General features: G+C 41.4%; 1 protein-coding gene across 1 annotated transcript in view; it reads right to left on the reverse strand.

Annotated features, from left to right (window-relative positions):
- The window catches only part of FRMPD3 (FERM and PDZ domain containing 3), a 1207861-nt gene extending 1188987 nt beyond the window's left edge, over positions 1-18874 (reverse strand). Inside the window, exon 1 of the mRNA XM_069613047.1 lies at positions 18765-18874. Coding sequence (XP_069469148.1) covers positions 18765-18802 — 38 coding nt within the window. The 5' untranslated portion in view covers positions 18803-18874. The remainder of the gene's footprint in view (positions 1-18764) is intronic.
- Between the last annotated feature and the right edge of the window lie 873 nt (positions 18875-19747).

Genomic DNA, 19747 nt, shown 5'->3' on the forward strand with positions numbered 1-19747 from the left:
TGTCTTAATTCTGCAATTAGGGCAATAAGGATATTATAATCACTCTACTCCAATACAGACAAGCCACAGTTTGACCTACCCAGATGTTGAGAGATATATATATATAGGTGGATTTTAACAATGCTAATGCTGAGAAAAAATAAACAAGTGAACACTAGTTAACAATTGAGTCAACAATAATGAACAGTGTTTTCACATTCACAAATGGAGAACACTAAGAATTTTTAATAATATATTGATGCCTATGACAATCTGAACAATCAAGGTGGATGATTTGGTGGAAGTTGCCATTGAACACGATGCATTTTAATTTACATACTAATGTAATGGTCAATCCCTCAATCCAAAAAAAATAAAATACATTTGTTTGTTTGTTCTTCCTTGATTCACTTTTGCAGTACAAGATATGATCAGAGATAGATGCTGCAGTCAATAAAATACCTGCACAATGACCTACACAATGGATCCATAACTATGGATGGTCGAGTACAAGAGTCCTTCCTATTGGTCATGCATTGACATGGAGAACATTTTGCAGCACATGCTAATTTTGCATATTGACCCAATTTTATTTTAATCAATCTATGAGATTGTAGGTCCTGTTGAATAAGACAATATGAAATATTGACCATAGCTGTTGACAAGCATGGGGATATAAAGAAAATATTTCATGATATCCAGCTATTTTACTCATTTTTTACTAAATAGGAAGTAAGAAGAGGGTGGAATAAGGATTGTATTTCCCTCATAGCCTTTCCTTTTTTAGCAGTCTTTTCAAAGACACAGTGGCCTTTTTGGTCTTGCCACTTTAGTCTAATCTATAGAAACATTTTTCAATAAGGTGCATTTGACTTTCTCCAATTACAATATTTGTTTTAATAACAATATGCATGGTGCATAACAGTGGACATATTTGTTTAGTTGTTTCTGCTGTCCTTTTTAGATAGGTGGCACGCCGCCTCTATCTAAGGCAAGCTCCAATCACTATGGCCAAGTGGAGCTTTTCTTTTTAGGGAAACAGATTAGTGACTAGGAGCATCAGATTCTAACCCTAACAGGCAAAGAAGATTCTTTAATATTGTGTTACATACCTGTATTCAGCATTGAATATACAGAGCTCTGGTTATCCGTCTGTGTGCTAATCCAAGATAAAAATAATAGAAGATCATGAAATACTGACCATTCTGAGTGTTACTATATTCAAACTCCTTTTTTATTCCTCCAGTGCTTGCTTAAATGTGGTGGCCTTTTTGCTGAAGACTCCAGGAGTCTCTTTATGGAACACTCTTCTTTAAGCAGGTCTTTGAAATTTGAGTTTCGTTGACTTGGGTTTTCATCACCCCACTGTAGGCACCGAAGTATGGTTCCTGTCACTTAGGCACCTTTGGACCTTTCTGCCTTTTGCATTTATTTGACCTTTTTTGTTTTCTGTTTGACTTGATTGTACTGCACATTTACAGTTCCCTTCCCTTTTCACTATCTCTTCCTGAATATTCCTAGACTCATATGTATTAGGCCCTCATCCTACCTTTTCTCTATTTCCATGTTGGGCTCTATGAAGTTGCATGTTTAAGTTGGCGCCATATAATACAATACACAAATAGACAAATAAATGAAGTCTGCATTTCCATCCTGCTGTGACATTTACAGCACCTCTCTAGTCTATTCTGGGGGTCTCCCATAAAGTCTGGCACCATGTATGGGAGTGTGATGAACACAAAAGAAGGCAACTGTAGCCCCCCCCGCACCCCCCAATCACCATGCCATCCCTGGCCTGAACTGTCACATTATAAAATATTGCTGATGTGGTAACATTGTTCCACATACCACGTCGCACCTCCAAACACTGCATTGAAATTACTCCTAAGTTCCAGGTCAGTGTGTTGGAGGTATTTGAGTGAGAACCATAAGATCCCAGAATTCCCAACTTAGTTTGCGTACTAACTTGTAGACTGCCAGAAAGGTTGGCTATTGACCACTTGTGTGTTTGTTTGTTGCAAAATCCAGTTTCTGATGATTCATGAAAAAAGTCAACTACTGTTGGAAAATGTTAAGTCAATGTTACTTTTCACAAAAGGCTGTGCCAGAGTTTTATGGTGCTGTACAGTGCACAGTGAGACTAGCACTAGATCAGTACAAGAGCCAGACTGTGCACTTCAACATGGAAATGAGGACCAGTGGACAGCACATTGGCTGTATGGCTGTGTTCGCACACTTTGTGATCTTCCCCTAACAGAAGACAGTGACCACGTTCCCTACATAAACTGACTGGGAAGTAAGTCCATGTAGTCCATCACCAGGTCACGGTGTGTATGCAAGGATTTGAAAACAGGGGATAGAGGGAAGTTGCCACCTGGGAGAAGATGGAGAAGATTATGGCACAGAGGGTAAGCCCCTTTCTCCTTTCTGGGCTTTGTTGCTGCTGACAATGGTTTGAATAGTCTAAACATGTGCAATATGACACGTTTCTTGCTTCAGAAATTGCCAGTCCATGAAGGCATGATTGTCATGGCTTAGAAGATCAGCTCACACTTTAAGTAGCCTACAGTTCAAGAAATGTTCAGCACCAACTGTACCCAGTAGCACTTCACCATTGCAATTTCCCCCCTCGGGAATTCTCCTGTGCACATGTTGGACTGGGCAAATGAGCAATACAAAGCCTCAATGATTATTATGATACTCACAGTGGAACTTTTGATGGGGGTTTCTTTGCTCCAAGACAGTGGCTTCCGCTGACATCATCTGTCTGTTCTATGATTTGACCATTTTGAGGGAGGCCACTGAGTGTGTTAGCTGGCATGTGCATCACTCAGTATGATTCTGCGGCTGGTGTACCTGCTAGAATGAAATCTATCCAACATGAAAGGGGCACATTATTTGGCTGGTGAGGTAGATACAGCACAGCTGGAGATGGCTGTGCTCTTAACCTTGCATGCAGATCCTTACATTGCCGCAATCAAATGTTACATGAAAGGTCCGGGCATCATGTCTTGACCACATTTTCAAGATCCACGTGGCACCTTTTCAGCCATATGAGAACACTCGGACCTCAGCAGAATGGAACACAATTCGGAAATGAAAAGATGCACTGCTGAAGGACTGAGGGGGGAGTCAAAGCGTGGGAATAACAAAGTGAGGGGGGAAAGATACCAGCCCCGTGTTCAAGTCACTACTGCCAGAAGCATTGCTCCTATTGCCTACACCACCTGACCCATGTTCTGGTAATATCGATAACAGTATCGATGGTTTGGAGATGGAGAACCTGTGGCTCAAATACTCACTCAATTGGGTATGCCTAATTTGGCTGGGCTTAATAGAACATAAGTAGACCTTCAACAACTCAGATGACTGAAGCGATACTTTGCACTTGTCACATGATGGATATGTAGCATTTTTTTTCAAGAAACCCAAGAGTGTTTGGGTATTTGTCCCATAAGAGAGTGCTGCTCAGTTGCTATACGTGCTCATGTAAGACCTAGATTTGTATGCTAAATTTGGGTTTGGCCACTCCAGACACATGTGGATTGAGCATCTTTAAGCTAGATGGCTATTCAGTCAGTTCAAGCTAACTTGACATGTGGTTCTACGTTGCGGTTGTGCTTGATGCATGGTCATGCCCGCTGCACTGATGTCTTGCAGATCTTGCACACTACTGCACCCACTTCTGCTTGTACTCCCCCCTCAGGCAGTGCAAAGTACTTCCACACCTAGGAAAGGCCCAATCCAGAAGGTGTTGGGTTATTACCTTTATGTTTGTCCCAAACTATAACCTACTTTGCTAGCAGCCACCACTTAAACTCTGTCAAGCTCCACATCGTCTCACTCCTCTGGCCTTGATGCCTCTTCCTGCTTCTTTTTCTTCTCCTCTATTTTCTCCTGCCTCTCATCTACCTCCTCCTACCTTGCATCTATAGCCTCATATTCTATCTCATGTACATCCATCTATCAATGTTACCCTTCCTGTTGCCCCTTAACTTTTGCCTCTAATGTTACATCTCATGCTGTTCTTAACCCCCTCTCTTCATGTTCTCCCTCCTGCTGACCCTAAATGTTTGCTCCCTCATCTGCCTCTTCATGTTCCCCCATCTGTTGCTGTGATATTCACGATCTTATTGACTCATGGTCAACCTCCTGCTGACCCTTCATCTCTGCCTCCTTCTTTTCTGTCTAGATGAGATTCTCACAAAGAGATCCAATTGTTCCTTAACAATTGTGAGGGTGGATACTTAAAGGAAACCTTTTTTGTAAGCCTGGTTTATCACTGCTACAATAGATTTTTACAGTGGGGTTTATTTTTCTATGTTGTGGGATGTTGTCAAATAAAGGGAATAAAATGAAGCAATATCATAATGGTTTACAAAATGTTTCACAAAGGGTTTCTTTTTCCAATGTATTTTCTTTTTGGCGTGCACGGAAGAAAGGCGAGGGAAAGCACAACTCGCAAGGACTTCACAAAGGGTGAATCACACTTGTAGGAACTTCACAAAACAAGCACACTACAAAATAAAGTGTCACAGAAAGGGAATTAAATGTCAAAAAATAAAAATTGCTCCCATCGGCTAAAGCATAAACTACCTTGCTGCCTTCTCATGTGGCTCAGCCCTGTTCCTTCCTCTAACAGCCAAGCGCAGCCCTAACCTCTGCAGGACGATCAGTGATTCCTAATGAGCTGCCAATGCATCTAGCGTATGGCAAATCACTTGCTGTGATTCGGGCACAGCGCAAGATCTCGCGGAAACTCCAAATATCGATGGCGATATACGGCTTCTTGTGCAAGCTGAGTTTGGCTCGGGTTCTGTCATCCTTTCTCTACACTTCATTCAGTACTACCATCTGCTATGTAATGGCTTCCCCTATGTTAATATAGCTTACTCGTAGTTGGATGGCTTAATTTCAACTGAATTGTCAGCAATAATTCAAATATAAACCACTATGTATGTGTAAAATTGCAATCATCCATCACCCTGGACCCCTGGATTCTCCCACATCTCAATAATCGTACACATCATTAATCCTTCATCTGCAATTCATCTTGGATGCATTTGTCTACATTAAATCATGGCATTGCCGTATCCATTTACTCTTAAACACATTTATTTCCATTTGTCATCAAGCCTGTCCTTGCTTTTAAGTCTTTATCCATCTTAATTCCTCTTCATTTATTTTTAAACTCGGCCATCGTCATTTAGCGTGGTCTCATTTGTCTTCGATTCCCCCACAGTAGTTCTATCCCGGAGGCATCCGTCATGACATTATCCCGAGCATGCCCATTGTACTTTCATCCCCAGTTTATCCATCTGTCTGCATTCTTTAACTCATCGATCTTCATGTTCTTCTAATCCTAAATGCAGTACCCGTTTAATCACAGGCAGCACTGCAATAATTCACTCCACCGTGCATGTGTGTTAATTCAATCCAAAGAAGCCCCACATTACTTACTTTACATATTGTTACACAATCACAGAATGTGGATTTCTACCCATGTATTTATTCATGAGACAATCTTTCTTTAATTCACCTTCTTGTTCATCTAACCATTGATGTTCTGGCTGTAGCCTAACTACACTATGAAACAATGCAGATTCTCCTAGATGCTAAACAAATGCCCACTCCTGCGTCATCATCATTTTGCTCTACACCTGCATGTTTATAATACGTTGCTTTCCAACATACATCTTGGGACCATTTCAATTAAACTGTGTCCCAAATGTGTTTTAGTTCTCTTTTGTGCAATGCCAGGCTGTGAGCTCAGAAGTGGGGAAGTTGCTAGAAAATAGACTTGTTCTACCTGAGCTTCCATAACATACTAAGCCCAGGTGGCCAGACATGGGGAAGAAAGTTCAGTCTTCATGAAGCACCACTTGACTTTTCCTTCATATTGTAATCCAAGCTCAAAGAGTTCAACTGGATCAGGTATGCTGACTGATTGACACATGTGTGATCAGTTCAAAATAGCCAAGCCATTCAGAGTTAAAATAAAATAATAATGTCCAAATCAAGAGTATTGGCAGCATCTTTGATTTGATTATCAGTCATTCTGTGTTTCAGCCACATAAAAAAACAATTTAACAAACATGTAAAAATAGGTCTAAAAATAAAGGACATCGAAAAGCATCTATGTGAGATAGATTGTCAAACATGTTTCTCTAAACACAGATAAAAGATAACTAAAAGGAGAATGTTGACATATAAAAATCACGCTTTGAGTGTCTGAAGAAAGTACTTAACGAGCATTATTTCTAGACAGAGACAAGATGCGTTGTGTAGGGGAAGTGCAAAGGAGTGAACTGTTGTTGATGGACATAAAACAGTCTCTACTTCTGATAAAGGGCATGTGGGATTCTTAATGGGATTCTTAATGCTACTTGACCTCTGGGTGGCATTCGAAATAATTTGAAATCATTCCATTGTGTTAGGGCGTTGGACAGGGTGTCAGATAATACTTCCACCCAACTTACATCACTTCTGTATTGTTGAGATGAAATGCTTGAAGGCATTATGCCGTTTTTTTTTTTTGTTTTTATTGTAAACTGCAAATGGAAAGTAGCTGTATCTGATATACAAACCGCCAGATGTTTTGACCAAAAAGTGGTAATTGTTGCCAAATGTATTGCGCTACATAGAAGGTCAATTATGTGAATACAAGAATGAGCAACTCCAATTGTTGAAGACTAAATAATTAATAGACACTGAAAGCACATCATTAAGTTAATTTCCCTGATCAGGATGATACCTTAAATCAAGTGTGTTACTTTGAACCCAGTTAGATGGTTTAGGACTATGAATGGACAATTTAATTAAACAAATGGAGGATTTTCTATGAGAACGAACAGATTATAGAAGCAACATTGATTAAGCTACTGATGATTTTCCCCATTGTATATTATACACCTTGAAGGATCCCTCTACAAACCAAACCAAGTGTTCCTTATTTTTAAATGTGTGTGATATGTTATACTCAGTGTTGTACGTCTAGATAGTAATGTATATTTTGTTTCATATTAAATGTAAAATATATTTTTTTAAATAGATGTGTTTTATGTGTATTACCTAACATTTGATGATTTTTTTATTAATGAGATTTTCAATCTATCATGTGGATTATTTTTCTGTATATAAATTACATCAATTATTTGCTATAGAACTTCACGGGTCAAAATAAAGGATGATGTCTTGCAAAAAAAATCAGTGGTATGCAGGGCTCGCAAGACTCCTGTAAAACCCCAATTCTCTTTCACATCTACATGAAGCCATTACAGGAACTTCTAGTAATACTTGGGGTAGTCTTTAAACATTACATTCAAATTATCTTTCGAGTTGCTGAAGAATGCAAGGGTTATATTTTGAATATTCCAACTATTTTCAGCTGCATGAAATAATGGACGACAAATCACTGGTTAGATATAAATCAAAAGAACATGGACATATTGCTTGCTGCTTTCCCTCATTTGACTGGAAAACCAGGGATATGTATGTTGAATTCATGCCTACAGGTAATTATATCAAAGTTCAAACCAAAGCCAAAACATTAGTTACTGCCTTGGATTCCACTCCTACAAACACACAAGTGAACTGAACCAGGCCCTCAGAGCCAAGAGTTACCACCTGATGCTGCTTAGGAAGATTAGAGCAGTACACTCTGATGATTATTGCACCACTATAGAAACACTACTATGGGCTGAGTGCAACACTCTGTATTCTGGGTTGTCAGATTCCATGCTTTATCATCTTTAGGCGTTGCAGAGCAGATTGCAGCAGCCAGGGATATTATGAAGACCCATAGATGAGCTCACATTTCACCAGCATTAATAAGGAGGTTGCACTGGCTGCCAGTGGAGAACCGGATCATGTTCAAATTACCAACTGTGGCTCATGAAGCTCTTTATGGACAATCCCCTTTTTATACGAAGCACTTTGTCAAATGGAATAGGTTATCTTGACCACAAAGGTCTGCCACTCGACACTCCATGTTCTTCAAGTGGCTCAGACTATCTAGGGCATTTGGCAGATCTAGGGTGGCCATGACTGCTAAGCCTCGTAACAGCCTTCCTGAGGACATTCTTAGCGCAAATACTTTACTTATATTCAGGAAAAAGTTGAAACATTCCTATTTGAATGGCCCTCTCCCCGCTCTATATTCTCTAGTGCTTTCTCTTTCTCAATGGATTGTTGTTAAAGCACTTAGTCTCTTTGAGTTGAAGTACTTTTCCATCCCAAATCATATCACATAACTTCGTAATAAATGTCTCTGTAATAAAGTCTCTCTTGCAATTATGACCATATATGCAACTGCAACCATTTAAAGAGCAGATGAGAAACACTTGTAGTCTATTTTCCTCATGGATCTGCTGTTGCATCTATGTTATCCATTCTGCCTTTAAATGGTTGATTTCCACTGGTATGTAAGTGATGCACAGCTATAAGTACACATCCTCAACCTAGCAGCTATCTCTGCAGATCAATACATCTCTTTGCTTTTCCCCCGAAACCGCCCACTATCCTCCAGAGTCTCCTATGACATAAGGAAAGAAAAAGAAACAGCAGTGTATGTGGCAAGCAGGCAGTCTGTAGTACTGGACACAAGTCACAACCCTCTGACCTCCACAACTCGAATTGTTACTGTGGTCTCTGCTTAGTCACACCAATGTCTTAACTTCACCTAGCCATCTCTCGATTCAGTCCCTCTTAAGACTTCATGTCAGCAAGTTACACTCCAAGGAAAGATAAAAGGGGTAAATGAACCCCACTATCTCTAGGGGGAATCAAGAAACTGGCTGGCTACACTATGAAACAATGCAGATTTTCCTAGATACTATACAAATGCTCACCCTCCGCATCATTATAATTTTGCTCTACACCTGCATGAAGACAATTGTATGTTTCTGGCGTCTCTTCTTAGCAAAGAGGTAAAAAATAGGTACAAAGTTAATGTAATATTTGCTGTCTTCAGCTTGACTTTAAATAACTAGTTGGATGTAGAGGATTGTGGGTTTCAGCCCCACAGTGCCTACTAATTTCTGTACTAATGTTACTTTCTTTAACATCAATTACTGGTGTAGTTGCTTTGAGGTTACTGAGCTCACATTCCTCTAAAACTAGTTGTGGATGATTAATAGGCCACTTCTGTGTGCAATTACCTGCTTTGGTCTGTGATTGAATTCAAAGCCTCTTTCTTCTTCAATGCTTCTGTGTTGGGTCATACTACCTCTTGAGATCCAGGATCAGGTAGTATGTCCATCTGTAATCTCTAACATCACCAAATCTATCTGCTTCCTCTCTGCTAGAGCTACCTTCCTCTCCTGTAGAGGAAGATATATTTCAGCCAGTTCCATCTCAGAGAGACTACCCTTAAGGTTTTTTTGTCCTCTCCCGTTTTCTTCTTTGAAAGTACAAAGATCGAGCAGTCTTTGTTCTTCTCCTCGGGTATTTGTAAGTTGTTTTTCCCTAGTTTTGTCTGGGATAAGATTTCTAACACCCAAGGTGTTGTTCTTTGGTTTCTAGTAGGATTCATCCGTTTGCTACCCACTTCGATCCTCCCGAGTCAGTGATTGTTTGGTCTTCAGTCTCACTCACAATGTTTTTTCTGGTCTTTGGGAGTCACGGACCATTTGACCAGGTGATTTTTTTTTTCTACTTAGATTTTGATTCAACATTGTTTTGCTCGTAGGGTCTATTTGTTTTTTTTTTTTCGTTCGTTCGGCTCCCTTCTAGTGGTATGCTGGAGTTGAGTGGGAATGCAGATCCAGTAGTCCCTACCTTCTCGAGGGGTAAGTGAGTTAATCCCAGGTCCTGTTTCGTTGCTTCTATGGCTGTGATATAAACCCCCAAGAATAATAACTTGGAATGCATCATTGCTATCATGGCTGTGTGATCTTTCAAAGTATGGTTTATTGATTCATAGAGTTTAGTGAATGGAGCCAGGGCAATTGTTACTGGCGACATTAAGGCAAGTAGATCTGTTTTTTTTGTGTTGTCTTTACGTTGGTGGTTTGGTCTTTGGCCTTGACCAGTTAGAACTGATGGATCTAAATGAAAATCAGTGATCCTCTCCTTGTTTCTTTAAGTGTCTGGGATGAAATGCCTGGACTATCTTGGTCCACAAAGTGCTAAAACGATTGGTTATTCACATGTCTGCTAAATTCCTGGGCTGGGGGACTTGTCGTCTCCAAGTTAGTCATTTTGGTAGGACTTGTAAGGACCTTCCTTGAGCCACAAGAGGAGTGTTGGTATCACTCGATGCATTTCATCATTTTAGTGAACTGAGACCTGCAGGAGAACTTTGGGGCTATAGTAGGTTAACATCACAGATTGGAGCCACCAAATGCCATTTCCCTGTTGTTGGTCTTATTGTTGGTACAAGGCGAGTTATTTCGCAGTCACATGTCTCCTTTCCATGTGTTGGTGTCACTTGGTGACTGCAATTGTTTGTGGACTGTGGCATATGAGGAGGCTCTGGAGCGGTGATAGGTTAACATCACTGGTTGGCACCGTGGGATGCCATCTTCTTGTCATTGATCACATTGATGGTGCAGGGCAAATTTTCTTGCAATCGCATGTTTCTTTTGACAAAGGCTCAGTAACTTAATTTACACCTTCCAGGATCTCAGCATCGGAAAGTTAATTTGCAGGGTCTGGATAATGAGCTTTAGTCTGTTTAGAGAAGAAAGTTGAAAAATGTGCAATCGGAAGCGATCTCTTTAACGTTATTTTCCTGTAAATTCGAGGTGTTTTATTCGCTTTAGCCCCATATTGTTGTGAAGACTTAGAGCTGGGCTGAGCACTTCCTTTAGGGTGTAGGAGTTTTTGACCTTTGTTTTAGAATTCACCAAAAGCCGTGTGATCTTTAGTACATTTAAAGTTTTACCCAAGGGCCGCGTGTGTTGATTTTTCTCAGCCCCTGTCATTTCCGAAGCCAAGTTAATTACTTTGACAATATCAGAGGTATTAGAAGTATTGGAATTGTCAGATGCACATCCAAATTGTGTCACTTTTGTCATCTCCAGGACCTTCTTGTTTATCGGCTGAGTTACCGGCAGTGATGTCGTGACCACTGTCGTCTTCAATTAATGAAGTTCGGTGTTCAGGCGAAGTGAGGTCACACAATAGAGCTTCCACATGTCGGTGGAGGGTGTGTATCTGCACTTGCACCTATTTTAGTGCCTCCCACGTTTCCACACCGAGTTGAGTCTTGTTGGTTGCTGCTTCTGCAAGCTTTTGACCTTCGTGGTTTAACAAGGCTTTAGATGTTTCCATTGAGTCTGTCACGGTGGGTTCAGTAGCGAGAGATGAGTGCTTTGCGGTTTGTGGATTAGGTAATCGACTTCCTGGGTTTGGTACTGCCGAGCAGGTGATATCTTCATATGCAAAGTGGTCATATGAGCACCTTGGGATTTAGAGTTTGATAGTTTGGGTGGAATTGAAGAATTTGACAGAAGCCCAGCCCATAGGTGCGATTTTCCAGTGAGAGTAGCGTTTTTGTTTCTGGCCGGCAAATCAGGCAAGACAGTAAATCCTATAAGTTCCTGTCTATCAGGCCAGCTAGAGTGTGATTCAGTCTCTGATCGGTCAGTGGGGGGGGCTTTGTGTTTGCACTGTGGTTTGTTGTCAGGCACTCAAACTGTTGTGTGGAGACATTAACAGCAGTGATGTGGCACCCAAAACTTGAGTGTTTTATGTTCTTACCTGCCGTTGTCTCCTCGCCTGCAGTTTCTAGCATTGCTTGCAGTGAGTGAGGTCGTGGAAGCTCCAGATCTTTCTCGCGCTGGAGTCTCGGACTGCAAAGACAATGACCTTCCGCCATATCCTGTTGCCCGCTCGAACCAGCTGCCATGGACTGCACAGACTGGAATTCTGTAGCCGCACTCCGCGGCCGCAATGCCACTGGGCAGGGGTTTTGACAAGGTTTCCTCCCACAGGAAGATAAGCAGTGAAGAAAGACCAACGGGTCTCGTAGCAGAAAGCAGAAAGCAGTGGGACTGCACAGACTGAAAATCTGCAGCCGAACTCCGTCAAAATCAGTATTTAGTAATAATATGAATGTTAACATACCGAATGTAATTCGTGCATCATCATCATACTTGCAAATATATGTTTATGCCAGAGTAAGTGGCTGATTCACAATCTTTTGTCTTAATGAATAATATCTTGGTAAGCATTTTATCTACCACTTGTTGTATTCTTACTATTATTGTGTTTCGAACCTCATGCTGTTTTATCATATCTACCAAGTGTGCTGGTCCTGTATACAGATCTAAAACTTTTGAGGCTTCCTCCATAGCTCAATATATTATGCAAAACAATGAATTATATTAAAATATATATTATAATTAATATTGTAATTCATTCTGCATTAGGTGCTTCTTTTGGGTTTTGACATCTTGGGTGGTAGACACAATATATGAGACACAAGTGAAAGTCCAAGTCTCCTCTATTTTGTGCATTTCAGATTTCTAAAGTTTTGAATAAAAATAAAAAATAAATTAAATCTTAGTCAGTAGGACGGGGGGTTACCTTACATAGCTAACACCATTTTTCAGTGAGGAGAGGAGCGTATATCCTCTCCCAAATGTGCAAGGTTCTGCTGATATTGACCTTTATAACTAAAATGAAGAGAGTACAATCCTCTTAGCTCATATCCCTCTCTTTATGCATCTATTTAGCAATAGATTTGAAGGGTTTTTGGTTTCAGTTAATGAAGTAAGGGTCACCTCAACATAATTGATGGTTGGTCAAGTGATGAAGCTCTGATCCTTTTCTAGCAGTGACTACTCTGCACACCCTACAGTTGAGGAAGACATGCTATAAACGATCTAGCCAGAAATAGGAGTTAAAGCAAAAGCACCCATACTGGGGCTCCAGAAATGATAGTTAATAAACGTGCTACTGCTTCTAGGAGAATGTGGCTTTTCATAATTCTCTTATGGCCCAGAGTTGTATCTTACCCTTCGGGTGGCCAAACAAATTGCATCTGCCTTAAGACATGGAAAAAGCACACCTTGAAAAAGTATTACATTTCATAAAACATACTATATGTCAGACTTGATCTGTATCAACATATTCTATAGAAGAAACATTGTTCAAATACCTGCTTCTTCAACATCAAATTACCATGGTTTTAGGTTTTTCCTTTCAGGTGTTCAGATGTGTGTACATCATTTCCTACAAACTAAAAAATGTGATTGTTGTCATGATCCAAAAAGAGCTCTGTGCATCCTATGATAGGGACATGATACTCTTCTGTAAATCCAGGGTCATTGGTTTTGTGTATAGGACTGCCAAATGGGATGTCAGCGGTCATATGCATTCAAGGTGTCTCTAAAGCACTTGGCTGTAACCTTTGTCTAGACACATGTTTTAGATGACAAGTCCAATCGTCCCTAGACATACAATTCAATGAAGACCGATAGTGGGAGTCGTAGTCCAAAGCATATGGACAGCTGCAGTTTGCAAACGCCTTCTCTAATGGGTTTCTCAACACAACAAAGATAAAGATAGCAATAGCTGGCCACCTAAGGCAATAGGCATGTTTCAAAATGGATAATAATGCAAATTCAATGGAATGTGGCAGTCAGAGTAAAGTATTTCTTGATCCTTCTCTAAGTATATTTGATGCTGTTCTTGCTGAAAACATAAATCCAGAAAATATATAGGCATGTTGTTCAACTAGCTTCAACTACAGGAAGATGGGTGGGACTTGGGAGTAAATGTTATAACCTCTTAGCTTGCCTGTTACAAAGCACTCTGGCCCTGACCTCACGCATAACAGACAATTGTTGGGGGGGACTACAGATTGGTTCCTTAAGGTAGGCTTAGCCTACACCAATCACTTGGGCCCATTTGGCTTTTAAAGAGGGCTCAGCCCCTCAATTAGCAGATTATATGAAGGCTTCACCAGAAGCAGGAAAGAAGAAATCAGCATTGGACCTTGACTGAAGGTAAAGTCTACCTTACATCTTCCGTCAGTGAAGGAAGGCCAGTATTTCCAAGAGGGAAGCAAGATCCCTCCCCTAAACATCTCCCAGGGAACCGAAGGAAATACCAGACTCAGAGGATCAATCCAGAAGCTCCAAAAACTGGTACCCAGCCAGCACACAGCATGTCCTACTAGGTTCTGCCAGCAAGCTTCATAGGTGGGAAGTGCCAGAGAGACTCTGAACAAAGGACGAGGACGTTGCCTGCAAACACTCTCCTCAGCTTTGGGCCGTCCGCCTTGAAAGGATACCATGAGACCTGCAAAGAAGCTAGGAGGAGTGCCACAACAAGCATCAACCAGATTCCATCTTTAAAGGACATTTTCGAAGCAGTCAAGCCCCCAAACTGAGACCGGCTGCACCACTGACTGGTACCATGCTGCAGTCAGTAAAGCAATCCGAGACACCTCGATCAGCGTTCCAGATGCACCAACCAGCACAGAGAGAATGATTCTTGACCCAGAGCCACCATGTAAGCTAGCCTGCAGCCAGCTGTCTAGCCTTGCTTGCCAAACTGCCTGCCGCCTGATACCCACAGCTGTATCCCATCTTGAGCTCTGTCACAGGAGCTGCAAAGTGTCCTGGAACCGACGCGACATTGTTGAGCATCAAGAACATCTCCAGCACCAGGTACATTGTGGTTGTTTCCCCCTGGTCCTTCTCTGAAGCCCACTAGTGACATTTACAAACCCTTACTCTATTGGTGCTGAAACCAAATAACCTTGAACGGTTAAGACTGATTGCTTTACGATTACCCTTCTGTTGGTATCCAGAGTGCATCCCTTTCCTTCTTGAAACTGTCTGTCCTCTGTGTTCCTTTACATGGGGGGGGTTGTATTTTGAAGTGTGCTAGAACTGTCTGTTATAATGATAATAAAGTCACTATTTTTATACAACCTTGACTGGACAGTCACTTTTATCATTGGGTGATAATTGTATTTTTGCTGTGTTGCAACTAACCAACGATCCGCTACCTTCGGGAAATAAGCTGGTTGTTCCGTCCACATTAGCAAAATTGGACAAGGAGGTTTATAATTGACTTGTTTCAATCTTTTCAGATCCCTTTTGGTGTACTAGAGGTGTAGGGCTGATTGATGGTTTAGAAACTTATATTCATTCCTAGAGCACTGGTGCCCCAGAAGTTGCTTCGTCACACCAGTAGAGATAGGTAATATGTATGCCATTGTGGCAGTGATTGTGGAGATAGTGTATTCGAATGAGGGAGAATTAGCAGGAGGTAGGGGAGCAGGAGAGATAGGAAGTTTGGAGGATAAAAAGTTTGGAGGATGAAAACAGTCCTTTACCTCCATCCCTGTTAGCGGAGCGGGAAGAGTGAGTGAAGGTGTAGGCTGGGTCCTGGAGGGCAGCAAGGATTTCAGAGTCTGAGGGAGATATCCAGTTTTCTGTAAGGGTAATGAGGTCACAAGAAGGAGAATGAGATAGGAAGAAGTTAGAGGTAAAGGAGGTTTTATTGCACACAGACTGTGCATTCCAAACAGCAATAGAAAGAGAGTGAGATGTTGAAGCATAGTGAAGCTGAGTCCACGAAATAGAGAGACACTGGGGATTGATGCAAGAAGAGGAAGTGTAGTGGAAGTTAGAGTTGGAGTAGGTTTTGTGAATAGAAAGAGTAGGAGAGTGAGAAGAGAGGTGGTGTCAAGGAGGAGAGATGATAGGGATGGGGAGATAGTAATAATGGTTTTGAGTTTGGGAGAGTGAAGAGAGAAGTAGCAGGGAAAGGAAGAGATAGAATCAGAACTGCATAACTAGACTGCAAAGGAGAAGACACAATTAAGCTACTTACAGACAAGTAGCAGGACACAGCAAAGCAAAGCCTCATAAGCTAAGAGGCTGGTCAACAGCTGGCATTCACCCTTCACTGTTCAGCCCTTCAGTATGACACCTCTGGTTGGAAGCTCCTAGGCAGTTCAGAAGGAATGACAAACGCTCTCATCACCCAATTACCTAGTCCATCAATGGTTGGTATCTCTGATATTGTCCCTGGTGTTGCTGGGATGAGGCAATTTATTCCTGATTATTTCCAGAGGAGCCTCTTCTGTCCTTCAGCTGGAGATAGGGCTGGTCCAATATGGTCACATGCAGTGCTGTCACCAATCCAAGACGGCTACTGGAACTAATGTCACCATTTCAACCTGTCAGCTGCAAGTGACACTTCAGGCAGAAAGTGAAGCCAACACACATAATGGATGACACATGCTTTCATCAACTTATCGCCTAGTCTATCAGTGATTGGTCTCTCTGAGTGTGTCCCTGGTGTAGCTGTGATTAGGTGATTTCTTCCTGATGGGTGTTCCCAGAGGAGCCTCTTTTGGCCTTCAGCCCACAGTATGGCTGATACAAGATGGCCGCAGGAAGCGATGTCACTGATCCAAGATGATCACAGGAAATGATGTGACCAATCCAAGATGGTCCCTGGAAGTGATGTCACCAATCCCAGATGGCTGCTGGAAGTGAAGATCCAGACAGAAAGTGAAGCCAAAATCCAGAGGGTATGACACACCCTCTCTGCACCTTATCATCTAGTCCATCAGTGTTTGGTCTCTCTGATATTGTCCCTAGGGTTGCGGGGATGATGCAATTTCTTCCTGTTTGGTTTTTCATCTGGAGATAGGGCTGATCCAAGAAAGCTGCAGGAAAAGACTGAGCATGACCCACAACGTGGTTTTCAATGCGTGCTTCTCAGACATTTTGCAAAATCAGACCCTGACAATCTATGAGGTTTTTCTGGAAGCAATGTATCAAATGGGGGAATGGTGTGATTGAAAAGGCTGTGCTGCTCAGATAAAACTGTGCACCACACTGAAGTGTGGCAGCTGCAGAGGGATTGTCTCAGTGCCTGCCAAACTTTGACACCCAGTTGGAATTGTATTTATGTGTGTAGGATTTACAGATAGCAAACCTAAGTAGAAGCCACACAGTACTGTACATAAAAATGGAGAGAACTCTAAGAACAGGGGAACAAAAACAGGATGTGACGGACGAGGGAGCACTCCTACCAGGAGATAAATGTGTTTCTTAAAGAGAAGAGTCTTCAGTGCCTTCCAGAAGGTCAGGCGAGATGGGGCAATCTGATGGGTGTGGGTATGTATTCTAGAGCACTGGTGTGTAGCCTGAGTAAGCGTGTTGGCTGGTTCTTTCACAACACATCCCATTTTATTTGTGTTACTAATTATTTTGACTATGTTTAATACAGCAGAGGTGTAGAAAGTTTTCCTCATCATAATAATGTTATGTATTAATGCAATTGAGATTCTCACTTCTTATTGTTTTCCCTTATTTCTGAACCAAAGAAAAGTAGTGGAACTAACAAAGAAATTCCTTAATGTGTCACGTCTATGTCTTTTTTGTGTTGGGCTCAATTCCGAATGAAGAATCTTGCAATCAAAGGTTGATAATGTGAATGTATAATTCACGCTCTCAGTGTTTAAATGTGTGCCAGTGGAACTTTATCTGCAATATTTCTGGTGTGGTGGGTGGGAGTGCTGTATAGCCAGACACGTACATTTAATAATTTAAGATTTTATTTGAAAATAAAATGAGTAGACAAATTATAACGAAAATGTATGTGGGGGTGGGGTAAAGGGTTAAATATTGTGGGGAAACTTTGGGGTGGGTTTTTACTGGTGGACCCCCCCCAAAAAGGTTTTTTAAAAAATGTGTTATGTTTGTCGTTGCAAAATGTTCAGTATATGTTCACTCATTTTAAAATATGTCGTTATAAAGACATGTAAACAGCCATTTTTGGCAATACACCCCAAAGGGCTAATCGCATAACACACACATCGAGTTTTATCATTTGCATAATACCCTTCTATTTAACATTTACGAACGTCTTAAAACTGTCTAGGTGTCATATACAATTTATAAATCTTTAGCTTGCAGCTAAATGCTTTGTGAAAACTGAATTTTGAAGTTGCCCGGTCCCAGGCATATTTCCAGATCTTGCTCTTGTCCAAAATATCAGTCATCATGTACGCTTAATCTCCCCACTTTGAGAATTTGCCTGTCAAATGTACGCCCCATTCCCTTCCAACCTTTAGATGAAGTAATCACCTTTTCCTGTATTCAGGTCATTTGGAGGTATCTAAGGCTCGCCACAGCTAGCAAAGACTACTCCAGTATTTCTGCTCACAGCCCCTGTGCCCTGTTCTCCAACCCCTATCATTTAACCATCGAGGCTAATAAGAGTTCAGCTATCGCTGGTTCTAATTAGGTCCTATTCTTCCCGGTTAGTAATTACTGCCTGATAACTTGCTGAAGCCTCGAATTTGCTGAATATCCCTCAAAGAAATTATAGAGTGCCCTGCTATGGTATCACCCCATATTTTGTGGGAATAAAAGCTCAATCCCAAATTTTGGGAACCCCATTTCACTGTATACACATATGGGGGGCTTATAACAAATATGGGGGGTATGAGGGCTGCATGGGGTCTCCTCGCATATATATGTGGTGAAATGCGGGAAAAGAAAAGAAATTGGTATTTTGGGATTCAGTGTTTTATTTTCGACAAAATCAGGTAGATCCCCCGTGCTACTGTGGTCAAAATGGGTGCATTGTCTCCACCGTTCTTCTGTAATTGCTTTCATGCAATTCCGTCCGTGATTATGCAGAAGGCTGAAGGAGTGCTCTAAAAACAGACACTTTTGATGAAAACATAGGTACACATAGAAAACTGGCCAGCGAGGTGCAGGTACAAAAGACAGAGCAAACATGAACTTGTGTTATACCAACTCTTCCCTTACACTGCAGTAGCGCCCCATGAATAGTGGTACCTGGTTAGCTGTCCTTCTCCAGCGTCATCCTGGGCCATTCCCACTAGGGATGCTTTAAACGTTCCTCTCAGCTCCTATATTAATCCCTCTTCACCCACCAGACATGGGTCCGAAAGCTGAAGACGCCAAACAAAAACACACACATAAGACATTGATGGAGACAGAGAGCGAACAACAGTAACAATGCGAAACACACACACACCCACTTTCTCTACCCCCAGACCTCCGCCCTTGAGCCTTGAATCTTGGTTGTCCCTGGATAATTAGGACACGAAACTAGCGAAGACATATGGGGCCTGGGGGAATGACAGATAGATGCAATGACAGCCAGACTGAGCAGAGAGTGGGCAAAGAAAGAGATTGAAAAGGAAGACATGTTTGAGAGAAAGTAAACAGTAGAGTGATGAGCAGAACACAAAGCAAAACATATCAAGCAGATAGGGAGAAAGGGAAACACAATTAAAGAAATAAAAAAAGGTTCTAATAAACCAAGAAAAAGACAAATGAAAATTGCATCTTTAAGATTGTGTGTATGTGTTTGCTTGACAATCAATACATCAGCAAACAAAGAAACAGCATTTTGCAATAAAAAACAATATACAAATAGACAACATGTATCCTAAACTGCACTGATAAGGCACTGCAAATATTGAAGAACGCAGTAGCATCTGTATTCTGTTACTTCATTGTGAATGTAAAAAGTAGTCACGTGTCCAATGTTCATCCGTTCAACAGTCTTATTGCATGCATATTGCTGCTACAGATCTGTATTGTAAATATATGACACTCATGCCTGTCCAAACACACAAGACATGATCGAATACAAACATAAATTAAAACATTAATAACACCCACATGTCACTGGGTCTGCCCCTCCCCCACATAATGAAAAGCAGACTGGTAGTTCAGCCATCAGATGAGGGTCGGGCCCTCGATGTGCGTCTAGTGGTAATGGGAGAAAGAGGCAACAGTTGCAGGTGCAA

Source organism: Ambystoma mexicanum, chromosome 5p, assembly GCF_040938575.1.
Source record: "Ambystoma mexicanum isolate Mex_15411 chromosome 5p, UKY_AmexF1_1, whole genome shotgun sequence".
Lineage (NCBI taxonomy): Eukaryota > Metazoa > Chordata > Amphibia > Caudata > Ambystomatidae > Ambystoma > Ambystoma mexicanum.